General features: G+C 46.3%; 1 protein-coding gene across 16 annotated transcripts in view; it reads left to right on the forward strand.

The window, feature by feature from the left end:
* Nucleotides 1-11,700: 11,700 nt before the first annotated feature.
* The window catches only part of CDC42BPB (CDC42 binding protein kinase beta), a 91,037-nt gene continuing 84,414 nt past the window's right edge, over nt 11,701-18,323 (forward strand). For all 16 annotated transcript variants that reach the window (XR_005627826.1, XR_005627827.1, XM_039712492.1 and 13 more), the window contains exon 1: nt 11,701-11,878. Coding sequence is in view for 14 of the 16 variants with exons in the window: in XM_039712492.1 (XP_039568426.1) it covers nt 11,701-11,878 (178 nt within the window). In the remaining 2 variants the exon portion in view is untranslated. The remainder of the gene's footprint in view (nt 11,879-18,323) is intronic.

Raw genomic sequence — 18,323 nt, forward strand, 5'->3', positions numbered from 1 at the left:
CTGAAACAGCAAATTTATTCACTGAGGGCTTCGAAACTGGTGACTGCTAATAACCCAGGCTCATCATAATACATGCTCACACTGCATATCCAGCTGGCTTGCTTCTGCTACAAAACAGTGGCTTTGCTCATTTTTAAATGAGAGTGTTCCATCTCTCTCAGCTTTTGTATGGCTGTGATACTCCTCTGGTTGCAATCTTGTATTTTGGGGGGTGGCCTAACTGCATAGGATCAAAACATTCCACATTCCAAGATCCACTTGAATGTATTGTTGTTAGGTGATTTCCCAATGTGTATTTGAGCTTCATACAAATCAGGACTTTTATAGGAGAAATGTTCAGCATATGCTCAACCTGCACTCTAAAGAACCAGGCTTCTTCACCTGAGCCTTCTCATTCAGCCTGATGAGGAAAGGAACCTGCAGACAAGAACTACTGAAGGATTAGCTGTGTGCCCATGGGAATATAGAAGTCCTTCTGCAGGGTCATACACTAGCTGGAAAGGGCCATTAAAACACCATTAGAGCTCATACTTTGCGCTGAATGAGCCCCACAGCCCTGCCTCGGGGTAGTGAAAATGGAGCAAACCTTCACTGGAGCCTCAGGAGCTTTCTCAAGGGGAAAGACAGCAGGCAGAAGGAGGTGCAGGCAGAACAGGACAAGCTGTAAACTTGCAGTGCATCTGGCTCTAACCTGAGCTGCAGCCTGGTGGCTGCATGCCAACTGCATTAAAATCACAGAAGGATGGAGGCTGAAAAAGATCTTTCAGTTCATCAAGCCCAGCTGTAGACCTCACACTGCCATGTCCACCAGCAATGCCATGGCCTATCCCACACAGACAGGAAGCTACTCACAGCTAGGAGGGAGATGGCCACTCTGACCAGGCTGTGTCCCACCAGCCAGGCACCTTAGATACATGAGCCTGCCTAATTGCCATCAGGGACAAAATCCTGGAATAGCTGTCCACCCAGGGCTCAGGGTGGCTCAGACCTTGGGCTGCTCCCCAAATTCCCGTGTGTGCCTCCAGCCAGTGCTATCCTTGTGCTTTGCTAGGACCCCACAACAGGAGCTGCACACCACCCTGCTCAGTGGTGGCTGCTCCTGGAGGAGGTTTTCACACTAGTAACACACCAGATGTTTTTGGGGCAAGATGGATGGGTGGACATGACTAGTGAGGACCTGGAAAGGTAAATCCATCAGTTAGCTTAGTGCACCCTTTGTCACATTCAGAGAGACCCTGTCAGCCCTGCAGGTTCAGCGTCTCTGCAGGTTCCCTAACTGTGAGGCCTGGCTGATATCACCTCCCTTCTGCCCAAAGCCCATTTGCCCCAGGAAGAAGGCAATTACATAAATCAGCAATGCTTCCCTGTGGCACAGCAGGCCAAAGGTATCCTGGAGGTGATCCCCTCTGCTCAGCCCTGGTGAGTCCCAGCTGGAGCATTGTGTCTAGCTCTGGGCTCCCCAGGACAAGGCTGACATGGACACAGTGGAGAGAGTCCAGGGAGGGAACACTATGACAATTAAGAGACTGGACCATCCCTCTTATGGGGAAAGGCTGAGAGCCTGTTCAACCTGGAAAAGAGAATGCTCAAGGGGATCTTAGCAATGTGTAACAAAATAAATACCTGAAGTGAGAGTGTAAAGAGAATGGAGCCAGACTGTTTTCAGTGGTGCCACTGACAGGACGAGGCAGTGGGCAGTGGGAAACATGGGACTTTCTATCTGAACATCCAGAAACACTTTTTCTCCCTGAGGGTGACTGAGAACTGGCACAGGTTGCCCAGAGAGATTGAGGAGTCTCCACCCCTGGAAATATTCTCTCATCCCTTATAGATACTGCCCTGGGGCTCTAGGTAGCCCTGCTTGAGCAGGAGGAGTGGGATCAGATGACCTCCAGAGGTCCCTTCCAACCCCAGCCACTCTGTGATTCTGTAACAGAAACAGTGAAGAGCATGTGTAACACCTGGACTTTTAAAAAAGGTGACTTCAACTTTCTACTATGACAATGAGTGATTACATTTGGAAGCTGTCCCTGAGATTCTGCTTGAGCTGAAGCTTGCTGTGAGTACTTTGCATTTACTGGTAGAAACTACACCCAGGTGGATGGTTCAGAGACCAAATGTATTTAAATTAGGCATGTGGATTTGCATCTTAATCGTGTTATCATGATTAAGTAGTACCTCAGCGTTACCTGAGGCAACCATAGACTACACACCTAAACGAAACCTGAAATAGTCAAAGCCCTTCTGCTTTACATATGTCAGTGCAGATTTTCACATCTGCAGGGCAAATCATAGATTGGCAAGCAGCATTTTAATGATTGAAAGAGACAGCCTTGTCCAGGACAGGCCCCAATTAACTTCAGTAACGATGAATGCTTTGAAATAATGTATCCTGTTCCTGGACCATCACAAAATTAAATGTAGGCCTTGTCCTACTCCTAACATAATCAATAACAAAACCTCAGGATCAGATGGACATCAGTGGATTTCAATGAAGTTATGACTGATTCTATCAGCCCTGGGGAGTTTAGTTATTGACAGAGTGAGTCTGTGCAATTTGCTATTGACTCCAATGAAGTCATGGCAATTTACTGTAGCTGAGGATCTACCACCCCCCACCTCCTGCTTAACAGCAAGAACAAAAGCACTACCCATTTAGAATGGGAATAGAATAGAATAGAATAGAATAGAATAGAATAGAATAGAATAGAATAGAATAGAATAGAATAGAATAGAATAGAATAGAATAGAATAGAATAGAATAGAATAGAATAGAATAGGTTTGTTATTGTGATCATGCAGTCCAAGCCCTTTCCAGTGTTTGACCACCCTCTCAGTAAAGAATGCTTCCCAATGTCCAGTTTCAACCTCCCTGATGGAGCTTTGAACCATGTGTTATGTCACTGGATCTCAAAGAGAAGAGACCAGCATCTCCCTCTGCACTTCCCCTTCTCAGGAAGCTGTGGAAAGCAATGAGATCACCCCACAGCCTCCTTTTCTGCAAACTAGACAGGTCCAAAGTTCTTAGCCACTCCTCACAGCACATTCCTTCCAGCCCTTTCAACAGCTTTGTTGCACTCCTCTGGATGCATTCAAGGTCCTCACACCCTCCTTAAATTGTGGGGACCAGGATGGCACACAATATTCAAGAAGATCCTCTCAGAAAGAGATATCTCAACTTCATGCTCTTCTGCATTGCCTAGCCTGAGCTCTTCAGCCTGTGACAATGGCCATTTCAGTTTTAGAAAAGTCCCCATTTCTCCATCAGAGCTAAGACTCCGAACAAGTGACAACCACAGCAGCTGCCTCCTCATACATCTACCTCATACATCTTATGTCAGAGGAGCAGCTCTCAAACCCCAGGCTCCTTGGGGAATCCTTCCTTGCTATTTCTCCCACGGTGTTTGCTGGTCAGAAGACCTCCTCACGTGGGACTAGGGACTCCTAGCACCATGTGGTAATCACTGCCTGGTCTTTTACCTCTGAAAATAGGGCTTTGATCAGAGATTTGTGATGCCATTAAATGGAGTTTTGACACTGTCACACACCAGCAGATGCAGCCTCTACCCCCATGTTAGTGGGAATTGCACCCACACCTGCAACATGGTGTTTGGTCTTGTCTGGGAAGCTGAAATCCCAACTGAAGCAGCTCATCACAGATGGAATTTTCAGAGCTTCACTAAAATGTGGGGAACATTTCAACACTATATGGAGAAAGCTAAAAGATTAAAGAGCTGAGGCTGCAGATAACTTTATATTTCCAGGAGTGGTTGAGGGCTGGTAATTACAGAGCTGGCTGGAGACCTGTGTGGGACCAGCAGCTGTCCTCTCCTTCTTCACTGCAGCTGGAGAGCCAGCCTTGCTGCTACTCCTTCTGAAGTCAGGTGAATGCCCTACTAGGGGCATTGCCAGTCACCATACAGCCCCCATCCCCAAATCAGCTGATGCATGTCCAGCTCTTCAGAATCCTCCCTGGCTTTTTGTCTGCCCTTCCCCTTGATTCCTCCACAGACTTCTGAAAAGTCCAGGTGTGTGCCACTGGAGGATGAGTAACTCATCACTCTTCTCAAAAAGAAGGGGATCAGCATGGGGAATGACAGAGAGCCAGCCCTCAGCAGGGAGGTGGGAAGTGAGCAGATCAAATATTTCTGGTGGGTGGTGGGCTGGCGGTGTCTGGGAGCAGGGGAGCCAGGCAGGGGTAGCATTCACCTTTGCCTGCAGTGCTGTGAAGTCCAGGTCTCTTCTGAAGTGCTGTCAACGTTGTTACAAATCTTTGTAATTGCTAACATGTGAGATGAGACAGAGGCCTTTGGCACAGCTCCGTGCTGTGGAGGGGTAACTGCAGATCCACACTGAGTGCCTCTGGATGTGCAATGGTGCAGTCAAGATCAGCCTGAAGCTCGGCTGAAATCTTTATTCAGAGCAAATGAATAGGAGCAAAATGTCTTCTTTGCACATTGTCAGAACAATCACTTTGGTTTTGGAAGAGGTTTTATCGAACAGAAAAGTGAGAATTATCAGGAGCAGTCTTTCAGGATATTTGATGCTGATGCTGGTACAGTTATTTTTTCACTGTCCCAGGATACTGTGAATTTAAGCCATTTTGGTCCTACCTGTGCCTCTCTGAACAGTGCTCAGAAATTTATAATAAAGCCAATCCCATCAGCTGGGAATGGCTTGCCAGGTCACCATTACTGAAGGAGTAAAAGCATTTTTCTGCACTGTGTCTCCTGCTGCTTTTAGGGCAGTGTACAACTGCATTTTTCCTGCATGCTATTTAGGTTCTGCCTGCATCTTAGAAAGAGATTGGAATATTTTCTGATTTCAACTTCTCATTACCACAAAATTATTATCTATGGATTGTTCATTGTGGAGAGGGAACCAGGGAAGAGAGTACAATAGAACTTGCTCTTTATTTTGATTACACATTTTCTGAAAATCAAAGAGCACTTTGTCAGAGAAGAATGAAGTATGTATTAAAGTAACATTACTTAAAATGCAAAAATATTTCATTCAAAGCAGATTAGTTCTATTCCTTTTAGAGAGACTTAGTTGTGCTTATCTCCATGGGAACACTACTATTAAAGTCAGTGACAGATTTTTAAAGGTTCAAGAGAGAAGATGGAAGAAGTTTTATTTTTCATCTCCTATCATTCCTCTCAAGACATAAAAAAATTAATAAAATGCAGTATTAATTTAAAATGTGGTATGAGTAACACTGCTACTCTTAGCAACCCAGGAGAACTACAGATTAGTTAAGAAACATATTTCCTATATATTTATTGCACATATCACCTAAAACTCCCCTTATTCTCTACAATGAACAGTACAACTGTCAGCTTGGCTGAACCACGGTGCCAGAGCATCTAGCAAAAAACAAAAAAGCCCACAAAACAAAATCAGATAATCTTAGTCTAGCGTCAACCCAGGCGCAAAAAATTGCCTCCAGCAACGATGCTTTTCACACTTTGTACAAAGATTGATCTGACCAAGTCTGGCAGATGTGAAGTTGCAGTAACAAACACTCTTAAATGACAAAATGGCAGCTGTACAAAGAGCAAGACATGGTGCTGTGACTTGCAAGACATCATAATGGTTGAGAAGTATTAGGGGGTTTTAACATCATCTCTGTGCCACTGCGTCCACCTTCCTGGGAGATCCAGGAAGAACTATGAGCCTAAGGAGGGTTTTTTGTTTTGTTTTGTCACTCTTTCAAACTGCCATGTGCCTAAACAGATTGGACCATTGAGCCAGTGTTTTCCTTAGGATAGCGTGGACTTGAAATCAGAACTGAAATAAAAATGAGCTGTTGTGTTGCCTAAACGTGGTGATGACATTCTGCTCCAGATGTCCATGACAATGACCTCATCTAAACCCATAGTTCTCTACACTTCAGTCTTTTTCAGACAAATGCTGGGAGGGGGAAAAAAACCAAGAAAGAAAAGAACAAGTGATCTCATAATGATTTTGATGAAAGCAGCTGCCCACTTCAGTTAATGCTGCACTCAAAGCATGAATGGAATGGGAAGCTTTTTAATTTGATGGGATCCATTTCAGGCTCCTCAAATGCAACTGCCCATGAGGGGGAAATGTAGATTAGTAAAACCAATGGCTTCCTGAAACACCAGCAGACAGGCAAGATTCCTTCTTTCAGGTGAACTTACATGGGCATAAATTATTGAGTAAGACAACTGGATGAGCATGAAAAAATAGATAAAATGATGTGTTTGGGAACCTGCTGCAGCTAGACTGGGGGAAGTGAGGGGTTATGCTTATTAAGGCACTCTGCTCCTTAAGTCCTGCAAAGCAAACCAGTCAGAAGAGACAGTGTCCCTAAAAGTCTCTACTAATACACCTAATACATTTTTGCTTCTTTGTTTTTTGTTCTCTTTAAGGAAGCATGCAGCAAGTACAAAATCTTTTCACATCCTAGTTTGCTTCACCTTCAGTCAAAATGTTGGGTTGTACCATCACTAAAATCTAGATGTTTACAAGAGCAAAACAGAAGCACTGCCAACAAATGCACCCAATGGCAGAACACACTTAACAGGAGGTAACTTGCCAAGCAGCTTTGTTGCTCTCCTCTTTTTTCTTTTTTTTTTTCTTTTCTAATTTATGTTATGGGAAAGCATTTTAGTAAGAACTGGAAATTACCAGACTCTCAGCCTTTCCCAGCACTTTCCTGTGAACAACTGCCCGTTCTTTCCTCCCACTTCACTCATCATCATGTGCAAAGGGAAGAGCATTAGTGCAACTCCCTTGCTCAGATATTGCATTACCAGAGCTGAAGCAGACAGAGCTCCCTACAAGCTGAAGCACAGTTCTAGCACTCACCAACAAAGGGGCAGAGACTTTGTCTTCTCTGAGAAATTTCCTATGTACTTGACATGGTGGCTAACAAACCAGTGGTGACTTTGCTGTTGTTTTTAATATTGACTGCATTAGCTCAATGTTCAGGCTTACACGGTGCAATGTCATCAAAGACAGCCCCCACTGATAGATTATTTTGGCTCCCAGTATAGATGACAGCTGTATATTTACACTGTGTTTGGCAAGAAAGGATTTTTTAGGATATTGCCAAATACAAACAGAGCTGGAAAGGTGACAGTTTCCTAAAAAATAATTCCAGGAAGGAAAGTCATGATAACAACAAGATACAGAGCAGTCGTGTGACTTTTAGACATGCTTAACTCTTTTTTATATTCTACTTTGGAACTCATTACTATGAGCTTTCTCTGATTTCAATTTAATTATCTTCTGCATTCTAGATCCTTAGAATACTCCTCCTTTGCTGCACATTAGTAATTTTCTCTGTCAGTTAAAAATTTTATCTAATTTCCTTAATGAATAGAATATACTTAGGTCTTCTAGCTAGGTTTTGTAGCTATTTAGACTCCCTTTTGTTTAATACTATAAAAACAATTTAGGCAAAAAACAAAATATTGCAACTTGATGCTTTTTTCTCTTTTTCTAGAATTATCTGTTTGAATGTAACAAAGGAGATGGTTGCGACGTCTTCACTTTTTATTTTTAGCATGGTGTTTCCCTTGTTAATGAGCTATGCTTGCAATTTCTGTCCATACTCTGTATTTCTTCATTTTCCTTAATTCCAAAATGATCTGTGGGTGGATTTTCCTGAAGTCATAAAGCAGTGACACAGCTATTTCCTGCTGCCATCAAAATTCTGTAACAGAATTTCTCCCTCTACAAGTTACTTGGAGTACAGCCATTAAAAAAAAACAAAACAAAAAAACCAACAAACAAAACCCAAAACAACCAAACCAAACAAACACCCAAAAAATTTTAAAAATAAACCAAAAACCCACCCCAACCTAAGCTGATTGAGTTTATTGGATTCATAAAAACTTTTCAATAGCCACATGGACTTTGTGCCTTCAGTTCTGCAGATCTACAATGATTCCAAATAAGTGAGAAAACTGAGAACCTGTTCACTTGCCAAAAAAAAACCCAGAAAAAAACCTAAACAAACAAACAAAAAAACCCCTAAAATTTAAAATCAGATCTGTTCCAGAAAAAAGGGCTGTATTTTTCCACTTAAATACGCCATAGGAAAAAGGAACTGGTAAGATGGATCATTTAGTTCATTTTAGCCAGATCACATTTATTTTTAGCCTATGGAATTGGCACAGATGAGTAACAGAAGCAGAATACCTTCAGCTACATTTCCAAGTTTACATACAATTCCTAGTAGGAATACCAAATGTCACCTTTTAGCTCAGTTTAGACTTTTTTCATAGATGAAATCCTCGCTGCGAAAACCCAGACTTACTTACAACACAGACAGCTTTTAACTCTTTGCAAGGGTTTTTTAAAACAAAATTCCAACTAATTCTGGAATACCTACAGTACGGCTCATGAATAATCCTGCACGTGCTGCTCGGATGCGCTAAAGCTCCCATAGCTGTTAAAGCCGGATTCAATGTCATCTGTCACCCATCTGTCGTCCTCCCAGCACCGGACCCGGCTCTTCCCTGCTACTGGCGCAAGTCAGGAGTAGCTCCCGAAATCCCTGAATTCTGCTAATGCAAAACAGACTGAGGAGACTGGGAACAACAGAGCGATTGGTAGGTAGAGATGGCTATTTCTTCACCAGCTGCAATCTCCTTTATCTCTTCCTCGCTGGAGGAGGTGATGATAATCATCACCTGCAGGGACAGATAAGAAGGGCAAAGACAGATATTGTAACAGCATCTTTAGACCTCTGTTCTCGCTGGCCATCACTGATCAACTGCGCGAAAATTACTCTCCAAAGTGGTAATAAGCTGAAAATGTTAGGCTCTCCTTTTAAATAAAGCAACGGCACCAGAAAACAATTGTGATTGTTAAAATACCAAGGCTCCTCTAAAGGAATGTATCTGTGATATGACACAGTATGAGGTCAGATGAAGCAACTGTAACCAAGGAGGAACACCTCGAGAGAACAATGAAAACCTCGAGATCTGCTGCAAAATATTTTTTTTTTCAAGTGGATGTTTGCAGAAGGAATTACAAAGAGATAGAAGTTATTCAGGAAAAACAAAACTATTTTAGTCTACTGTGGGTTTTCTTTGTTTTAAAATTATAGGTTCTCTGTGTGATTCATAGGATCTTCTATCAACTTGCATTTTTTAGAATTAACAGGTCGCAACAGGCCTGTATCTTCTTGACCCAGGTACTAGGTCCAAATGCACAGGACGGTATTATCATGAACTGAATAGCTTTCAAATGTAACAGATATCTGCTGTCAGAGAGATATCAAACATCTGAGGGCCAAGGGATCCTAGAAACAGGTATTTCTGTGTCCCGTGGCCTGCTCCACAGTAAATATCCCCTCGCCCTGCCTGGGTGTGCTCCGGCCCTTGGGAAAGGGCAGCTCCTGCTCGGGTTTGGCCCTGGAGGTGACAGAGAGGCCGGTTCAGGGCTTTCAGCAGGGACTGACATGTCACGTCCGACCGTGAGCAGAGGCCAGGCCGGCTCTGCTGCCCGAGGCAGGCTGTTCCCAGCAGACACGGCCGCCTCCTCTCCGCTGCCATGCTTTTGAACGCACAGCGCTTCATCTGCCTGCCGGGGCAGCCAGGCGAGGGAGCAGCATCCTTGCCAGCTCAGCTTTGCATCAGGACCTGACCGGCTGCATTCCTGCAGGAGCAAACTCCCAGCCCAAGCTACTCAGCATCTTGCCTTGAGGTGCTGCAGCTTCCAGAGGGAACAGTTCTCAGAATAAGCTGTGATGGGAAAAAAAGCAGTGCTGGGGAAAGGTTTGAGTGCCTTACCCTGCTCCTTCAAGGGACCAAGGGCAGCAGCTGTGAACACACAGGGCTCTTTTTGCCCAGGCTAGCTGCTGCTGGGAAATAAAGTCCTGTCACTAGGGAGGTTCTAAAAGGCATAAAAAGCCTTCCAGACACCATGTCCTGCTGCAAAGCCGTGCCTACCCTGCCAGCCCCATTGAGGCAAGTCACAGAGCAGGGAGTCGTGACCAGGGCTGGGAAAGAGAAGGCCCCACTCCAGCTGTGATGGGAAAATTCTCCCAATGGCCACAGCACCCAGTGAAGACCCGTGGGGATGGTGGCCCTGGGATCACCACATCCTTCATGGGAACCCATGGCCTGGCACGGCCAGGTGCAGGGCTGGCTGGCTCGGGCAGGAGCTGGGTGGCTCGGGCAGTCCCCAGGGCATCTGCCTGACCAGTTGGGAGGGGGCTTTGCCCTGGAGCCCTGTCGGGATGGCACAGGCCAGGGCACACACACTGGACACACACGTTGTCCATGAAATGGGAATCATTATCTGGTGAATCATTATCAGAACTGCACACTCGAGAGAGACATTGATTATTTATTCCAGCGTTGTGCAAGCCTGGGTGCTCAGTGGTATTGCACAAATCAAGCACAAGCCACTGGAGTTTCTGCACCTTTATTCATAAACAGAAATTCAGAGTTAGCAACTTCCCAAGCTCAGCCCCTCTACTAGGATTGGTTATTTCCATACAAGTTACATAACCCCAGCTAACTTCTACACATGCTCAGAGAAAGGGTCTTCATCTGGGCAGGGGTCTTTCTGACCTGTAGGTGTGATCTTTAGTATTACACTTAAGATGGCTCAGCAATAGGATACTTGGACCTTGAGCATTTTGCCCAAGTTGGCAATGGAGCCCCTGGAGCAGCTCCAGTGGAAAACAGGAAGGATAACTGGGGGACTGGAGCCTCTCTCTTCTGAGGAAAGGCTGAGGGAGCAGGTCCTGTTCAGCCTCGAGAAAACACAGCTGAGAGGGGACCCCGTCAATGTCTACAGGTATCTGAAGGGAGGGTGGCAAGAGGATGGAACCAGGCTCTTCTCAGTGGTGCCGAGCCATAGAAAAGAGGCAATGGGCAGGAACTGATGCACAGAAGTTCCACCCGAACATGAGGAAGAACTTCACAGTGCAGAGACCACACACGGGCACTGGCTGCCCGGAGAGGGTGTGGAGTCTCCCTCCCTGGAGATATCAAAGAACTATCTGGATGCCATCCTGTGCCACGTGCTCTGGGATGACCCTGCTCCAGCAGGGAGGTTGGACAAGGCCCCGTTGTGGTCCCGGACCCTTTCCGAGAGCCTGTGGCAGACACCAGCACGGCCATGGGCTGCCCGCCCGGAGCCCCTCAGTGCCAGCGGGTCTGTGCGTGAGGGACGCTGCCTGGCCCTCTGACTAGGGCTCCTCTCTCGTGCTTGAAGGCACACGCTGATGTGACACCAAAGAACCTCCTGACTGGGATAACACACAGACAGACACACAGAGACACGAAAGTGCCGACGCGGACGCGCAGCCCACGCCGCCCCTTGCGCCCTCCGTGGCGAATCTGCCGCTACGGGGCGCCGCCCGGCCCAATCTTCCGGCGCGGCTTCGCGCGGCCCTGCCCACGTCGGAGCGCGCGGGCGCCGCGCGGTGGGCGTGGCCGGAGGCGCTCCGAGGGCCGCGCCGGGCCCGGGGAGGAGGAGCGGCATCGGCAGCGGGATCGGCCCTTCCCCGCCGCCGGGGCGAGGCCGCAGCGGAGCGGGGCGGGGGGTGGCCGGGTCCGGCCCATGGACCGTCCGTGCCCGGCGCGGAGCCCGTGGAAGGAGCCGCTCGGCCGCGGGAGGCGGCGCGGAGCGGCTGAGAGCGGCTGAGCCCCGGGGCCTTCGCTTCGCCCCGTCCCGTCCGCGCCCCGCGCCCGCCGCCCGAGCGGCACCATGTCGGCCAAGGTGCGGCTGAAGCGGCTGGAGCAGCTGGTGCTGGACGGGCCGCAGCGGCACGACAGCGTGCTGAGCGTGGAGACCCTGCTCGACCTCCTGGTCGGCGTCTACGCCGAGTGCAGCCGCGACTCGCCGCTCCGCCGCGACCGATACGTGTCCGACTTCCTCGAGTGGGGTGAGCCCGGGCGGGGGCCGGGGGGCGGCGGGCCGGCCCGGGCCCGCAGTGCGCTCCCTCCGCCGCTGCCGGCTGCGGCCGGAGACGCCGCCCCTGGATGCGGCGCCTCCCTGGGGAACACCCCCGCCGCCAGCCGGGCCTTGACCCTGCCGCTCTCCTCCCTCGGTCCCGGGCGAGCCGCTTGGCAGCCGGCAGCGGGAGCGGCAGCGGAGTGTCCTTGGCCTGAAACCGTGCTCGGCTTAGCCCGGAACGTCAGGCTAAGCCAGTGCTCCTCGGAGGGTTTCCTACCTGGGGGAGGGGAGAGCGCCAGGCTCAGGCTTTGAAGTGTTGCTCCGGTGCCGGCTCCTTGCTTTGGGGAGGGCGTGTGTGTGTGTGGCTCGAAGAAACAACAGTTCCCGTTCATCATGCTGTCTGTTTTAATTTGGGCATGCCCCCCCAAGGACAGAGTATTTCTAGGCAGCCTTTCTGAGAGCTTTGTTTAATGGTTCCCTACTGTTCAGCAGCCTGATAACGAGAGACCTCCAGTAGTCCGGAGCATGCTGACAAAAGAAGATGTGGATACTTTTGATGGAACTTAGGATAAAAGTTTTCCATCCAGTGTTGGTTAGTTAAGGCTATTGACTAGAGGTATGTGGAGAGCAGAGATCTTTCCCTGCTGCATGTCTAAATGAATTTATGTTAAAACGGCCATGGTGGCTGACTGGTTTATTCAGCTGAGTAAGTTATGAATAATAATGTATGACGAGGGTGACTTAACTTCTCCATGGAATAAGAATTGGAGGGGAGGGAGGAGTGATCATTGCTCACGAGAATGTTGCCCCGTTTATCAGCTGTTCCATGCATGTACAGTTAATTAGGCTTTAAAAGAGAGACTCTTAAAAAATCAAAAAACAAACAAAAAAAAAAACCAACCAACAAAACAAAGGATTTCCTAAGGGAGAGGGAGGGGCAGATTTACTTCAGTAAATGCAAATGTGTGTCTTTAGCACTAGAGACCAGAGCACTAACATGAAGGGACAGCTGGTTCTCCTTAATTTCAGTGGGGACCACCACTCTTTGTCATACACTAACAAACTAAGAGGATTCACTTCCTGGACTCTTCTATTGACGTCAGTAATGCGATTGCCAACTGAATAATTAACCACTTTATCACATCTGCCCCGCAAGGCTGCAGCCCGGGGAGCATTGATTATTTGTTTTGTCATGGGAGCTTTGGATGTCTTCTGCAAAGAGCATTCAGGGTTTTTTGTTTTCAAGCTGATGGCTTGAAGGAGTGAGCACCAGCAAATTGTTAAGTGTGATAGATCAGAGTGCAGCAGACTTTGAAAACTGAAGTTGGAAGGGTTTGGGGCAGGCCAGAGAATGATAGCTTTTTCTACAGCGCTGCTGGTGGTTGTGTCTTACTCATTGATCCCAGCGTTGTCATTTTTTGTGTGATGGAGAGGCCCATTATCCAATTGTTTATAAAATTGCTTCTTTTAATTCTATTTATTGTGTTCACTGAATTTGAAAAGGTTACTGACTTGATGAAAAGTATAGCTCGCAATAAAAACAGTGTGTAGGTTTTACTGCAGTGTGGGATTACCCTGGTATAACAAAGTGCCTATTCAATAAATAATTGAAATGTATGTGAGCTACCATCTGGTGCTGCAGAGTAGGGATAAAAGTTTGTAATCCAGGCTCTTGATGGTAAGGGGGTGGACCTAAGTCTGGACTGTATATTTGTGTTCCATCAACAAGGGATACCCTTAAAACCAATTACAGTTAATACTGTGAGTTCCTTCCTTTCCTTCAAGCTGCTAAAAACAAGTAAGTGCCAGCAATGAGACACCTTTTATCTGTGTCCTAATGCCCTCACAGTGTGTTTCCACTGACAAGGAACTTGTTTCTGCCTCCAGCTAATAAGGAAAATATCATGCCAAACATGCTAATCTTCCTTATGTCATGATGTGTCTTAATTACAGCCTGATTTGCTGTTAGAAGATATTCTGGATTAATGTGCAGAAGTTTTCTGTGCTGTTATGTGTCTGTAGAAGCATGAGAGTGTAGTTAAATATTTGGGATATACTTTGAAGATCAGTGTTTCTTTATCAACTGGAGACAGAAGGAATTTCCTTTTGACAAAATGGAGACTTACCACTGACAATGGAAATAAGCTGCATAGGTATTAAATTTGAATTAACATGAGCTATATAACAAACATTTTTTTTTACAATTGTGATTTTAAAACTGGGTGTGAGGTATCACACATGTAAAATTCCCTTGAAATGATACAGGGTGGCTAATGGACTTGCTTGCCTTCTTCATTGGCTAGAGAAAATAGAGTTCAGGTGTCGTAGTTGAGGCTGGGCTTTTTCCTGGCTGTGGGGTGCAGAGAAGATTGTGAATTGTGTGGTGTAGTTGCTGGATATGGATATCTCTGCCTTCTGACAGAGCATGGTGCTGCTCATACTCTGTAGCTGGTGGATGCTGGAGAAATGGGGAGTCCAGAAAATTAAGGTCCATGTTCATATTGTGAGACTTAGGCCACCTCCTCTCTATTCAACATCTGTGGAAGCCTTGCACCTTACTTGAGGAGGCTGATAAACTCCAAATGGTGCATCCCATTGCTTCTGTCCTATTAATTCCTCTGCTGCTTCCTGGTAGTCCTGCCACAGGCTTAAATCTTCTTCCTATTTGCTAACCATAGAAGAGTGCAGGGTGTGGTCCTTTGCCTTGAGGCAGCTTGTGGCTTCCATTGCTTTACAAATCTTGTAAGAATCTGCCATTTTAACCTTGTCAATTACAGCTTTCCCATGGTGAATGGAGCTTTCAAAAAGGCTGGGTTTTTTCCCTATACTGGATGTATAATACACATTTCTTTATGCCAAGTGTCTTTGGAGAAGAGCTAGCTGAACTGCAAGTGAGGAGTCCAAAGTCCTTTTCTTGTAGTTATTTTTATTTATAACTTCTGTTGAATAAGCTCACACCCAGTTGGTTATCACTGTTATATTGTTTATGTAATAGATATTGAAATAATGCTCAGTATTCTTAGTGGGAATTGAATCCAAGTCTGTTAGGTAGCAGACCCATGTCTGCATGTTCAGAAAGAACTTCCCAAATCTGTGCTTAGTGTCTTTTAAACTGTTGCTGCATCTGCTGCTCCTAGAGTGAGAAATAGTGAGGAGTCCTGTTTATTCTAGTTGGCTTTGCTCATTCCTCTCTGGAAGTGGGACTGCCTGAAGCTGTCAGCAGGCACCAAGGAGGCTGCATGGACTTTGGACTTACCTGATGGACTATGGGTGCTGCAGTGAGTATTGTCCATACACTGCAGAGGGATGTCCCAAGAGACTTTTCCTGCAGAAAATGCTGTCCCTTGTTTACCCTGATAAGGAGAGAAGCACAAGAGTGCTGGAGCAGCAGTCACAGCTCAGGTGTCTGCACCACCTGTCCTTTAGCTTTCAGGTACAGCATGTTCCTCCCCATGGAGCCTCTTGTTCTCTCATACTGAGGCATCCAAGTCTTGCATAACCCTGTGCTGGAGTGGCTGCTTGCAGGGCACCTTGCTGGCTGGCATCACTTCTGTGCTGGCTTGACATCACCTTGTTTTTCAGGAGTTATCTTAGCAGGCTGTGGCTGGTGCTCGCTGCCCCTTCCTTCCAGTCACCAGGGACTGGCGCAACCGGCTGCTCCGTTTTTGGACAGCTGCTTGTCACAGTTTACAGCCAGTAGTCAAACATGTTCAGGGGAGACTCTCAGGAGTGGGCCTTATTGGTATTCAAAATGATCCTGGTCCTGCACAGCCTCTCTTGCTTCAGCCTTTGTTTCCTCTGACCCTGTTTCATACTGCTGGTCTGCTACAGAAGGCAGGGTGGTATGTGTCCCCATACACTTCATTCAGTGTTGTCTCACTCCCAGACTATGTAGTGGCTGGTTCTCTCTGTGGCAGCACCTCAAACCCCATGTCAGAGTAGTTCAGTAGTTTGTTTTTGTTTGACGCAGGCTCACAAGATACTTCTGTGGACTGTTTCTCCTTGTTTGTTGTCAGCTGTCAGTTTGAATGCTGACTTAACTTCTGTGTTCTCAGTTTGTGCAAGGTCTGCTACCCAGCTAGAGTGGTGTTCTGCTTTTGGATGGTGGTGGTGGAGATTTTTGTCTCTGTGTTTGTTTTTCTTTTTTCCTGAAAGGAACTCTAAGGATGGTCAAGCTGTGGGGAGCATCAAGAAGATGCACATGATTAGCACAAGTAGGCCAGCTTGGCACCTGCTACTGAGCTCTTAAAGACAGTCTGGCATAATAGACAATGGGTGATGGTGTAGTCAGATCAATATATTCCCAGTCTGGACTAGAGGAGATAAAATGTACACACAGAGTGCTCAAAGCAACCTCTAGCCTAGTCCTGAATTGCCACTTTTGGGTACATATTTGTTACACTTGAGTCTGGACCATAGATGGAAAAAATCATACACAGAGCATTGACCAGGAAGGGCTGCTGTGCTGGTGCAGTGATTCACAACTTTAGGTCACTGTTGGGACTGGTGCTTCAAGTTTGGATTTTGCCATTTAGAGGGGCTCTATGAGCTTTGCAAGTTGACTCTGACACCTAGTGTCTCCTCCTTTCAGCTCTGCTTAAAGAGGCACATTAACCTTTCAGATAAAAAAATACCTAATTAGGGAAGGGATAACCTTGCAGGATGGCCTTTCTGTCAGAACAGTGTAGAGCCTGTTCTCTCAGCCTGACAGCAGTTGTGTTCAGAAGTGTACATGTGAGCCTGAGAAAGGGTCTTGCCAGCCTGCACTGGAGCATCTTCTAAACCAGCTGCAGGGTTGGCCTCGTCCTGTGTCACAGGTACTGCTGTACTAGAAAAAGTACTGGGTAAGGGCAGGGGCACAACGTGTGCCAAGTGTGCTGCTAGCACAGGAGGCAGAACTGTCCTCAGGTATTTTTGAGATGACCTCAGAGCTGATGGACTTTAGACTTTTAGGGTTGCTTATGAGGATCCGTTGGTCTTTTGGGGTTATACCAGGAAAAACTGTCACTTGATAACACGTCTTACCTCTTGACTTGAGGGCTTAAATTCCTCTCTTCCTTCCCTTTGGCACTCCTCTCCCTCCCCTGCTTGCAGAAATACACATAAAAATCCAGGAAGGGGCCTCGGGCTCTGCCAGCTCATATAATGTCCTTCTCTGTGCAGGCAGAAGCTGTGCAGTGAGTGATAAGCCTGTTGGGCACATGTGTGAAGTGATAGCAGTTGGATAATGAAGACAGCTGATGAACAAGAAAACTGAATTTCAGATTTTGGCTTAGTTTCATACATCATCCACTATCCACCAAAGCCTGTTACGATCCCTTGTAGCAGAGCTAGTGACAGGAGGATGTGGACTGAGGGCCCACTGGGGCAAGGCACAGCTGCAGGTGCCTTGCAGATGTTCTGGAAAGGTGAGTGGTGGTGACCATGGGTTTTTTTGTGCACTGTGGATGCAGCTGGAACTCTTCCCTGCTTCTGAAGGCTTTCCTGTGGTCATAGATGGGGCACCATAGCTTGGATCACCTTCCCTAACGAGGTCATGATGGTCATCTGGCAGAATAGTGTGACCCTGGCTGCTGAATCCCAGTTTCCTGCATTCTCTGCTTTGATGAAACTGGTTTTGTTCTTTTCAAAGGTGTATGTTAGGGTTAATTCATGTTGAAGTAGCCCAGACTTTCATGTTAGCTTTGACAGCATTGTGGTCAGGGCTAGTGACGTGAGGGCAGGTTAAAATTCTGTTGCTGTATGATGCTGGACTCTTTACAGGACATCTGTTTTAATTTGTTATTTTTAGAATGAGACAATCTTTTAATGACTTTTTCTGTAAAACTTCATGCTGTGAAGCATTGGGACTGAATATTGCAGTCATGTTTTAGTAGTGGCAAAGTAACAGGGTCTGGAGGATGAGAGGCCCATTGGCAAGTGTTATTAAGGTGACAGATGGCCTGGGTGAAGATTGTCTTTTGTCCCATAGAAGGAACTCAGTATTGCTTTTCTCCTGTGGATGGAGGTGCTAATAAAGAGCACCAGCCTTTAGTTAGGGCTTGAGGAATTATGTGGTATATTGAAGGCTGTGATCCATCTTTTGCATTTAAATTTTGTTCATCTATGAAAACTCAGAAGGGGGTAAATAAACCACTGATAAGTTTGTCTTCATACAGGAAAATGTGTGCAGCTAGTAGCTTCTAGATGGTACATGATAAAGTGTAAGATTATAATGCAGAAGTAAGATTTCATAAGCATCCATAAATCTAACTTTTTTTCCTGTCTTGTTTCACTTGCAAATCTAAATTATTTTCATATTGATTTTTCACAGATAAGATATAATATTTTGCAAAAAAATCACTCAATTTGCATCCTTAAAACTTGCATGGTTGTCAGAGTTACACATTATCAGTGGAAATGTCTGGAAAGTCAGTTTAGTCAACAGAATTTTT

The sequence above is a fragment of the Passer montanus genome, unplaced genomic scaffold, assembly GCF_014805655.1.
Source record: "Passer montanus isolate IOZ18808 unplaced genomic scaffold, ASM1480565v1 scaffold27, whole genome shotgun sequence".
Lineage (NCBI taxonomy): Eukaryota > Metazoa > Chordata > Aves > Passeriformes > Passeridae > Passer > Passer montanus.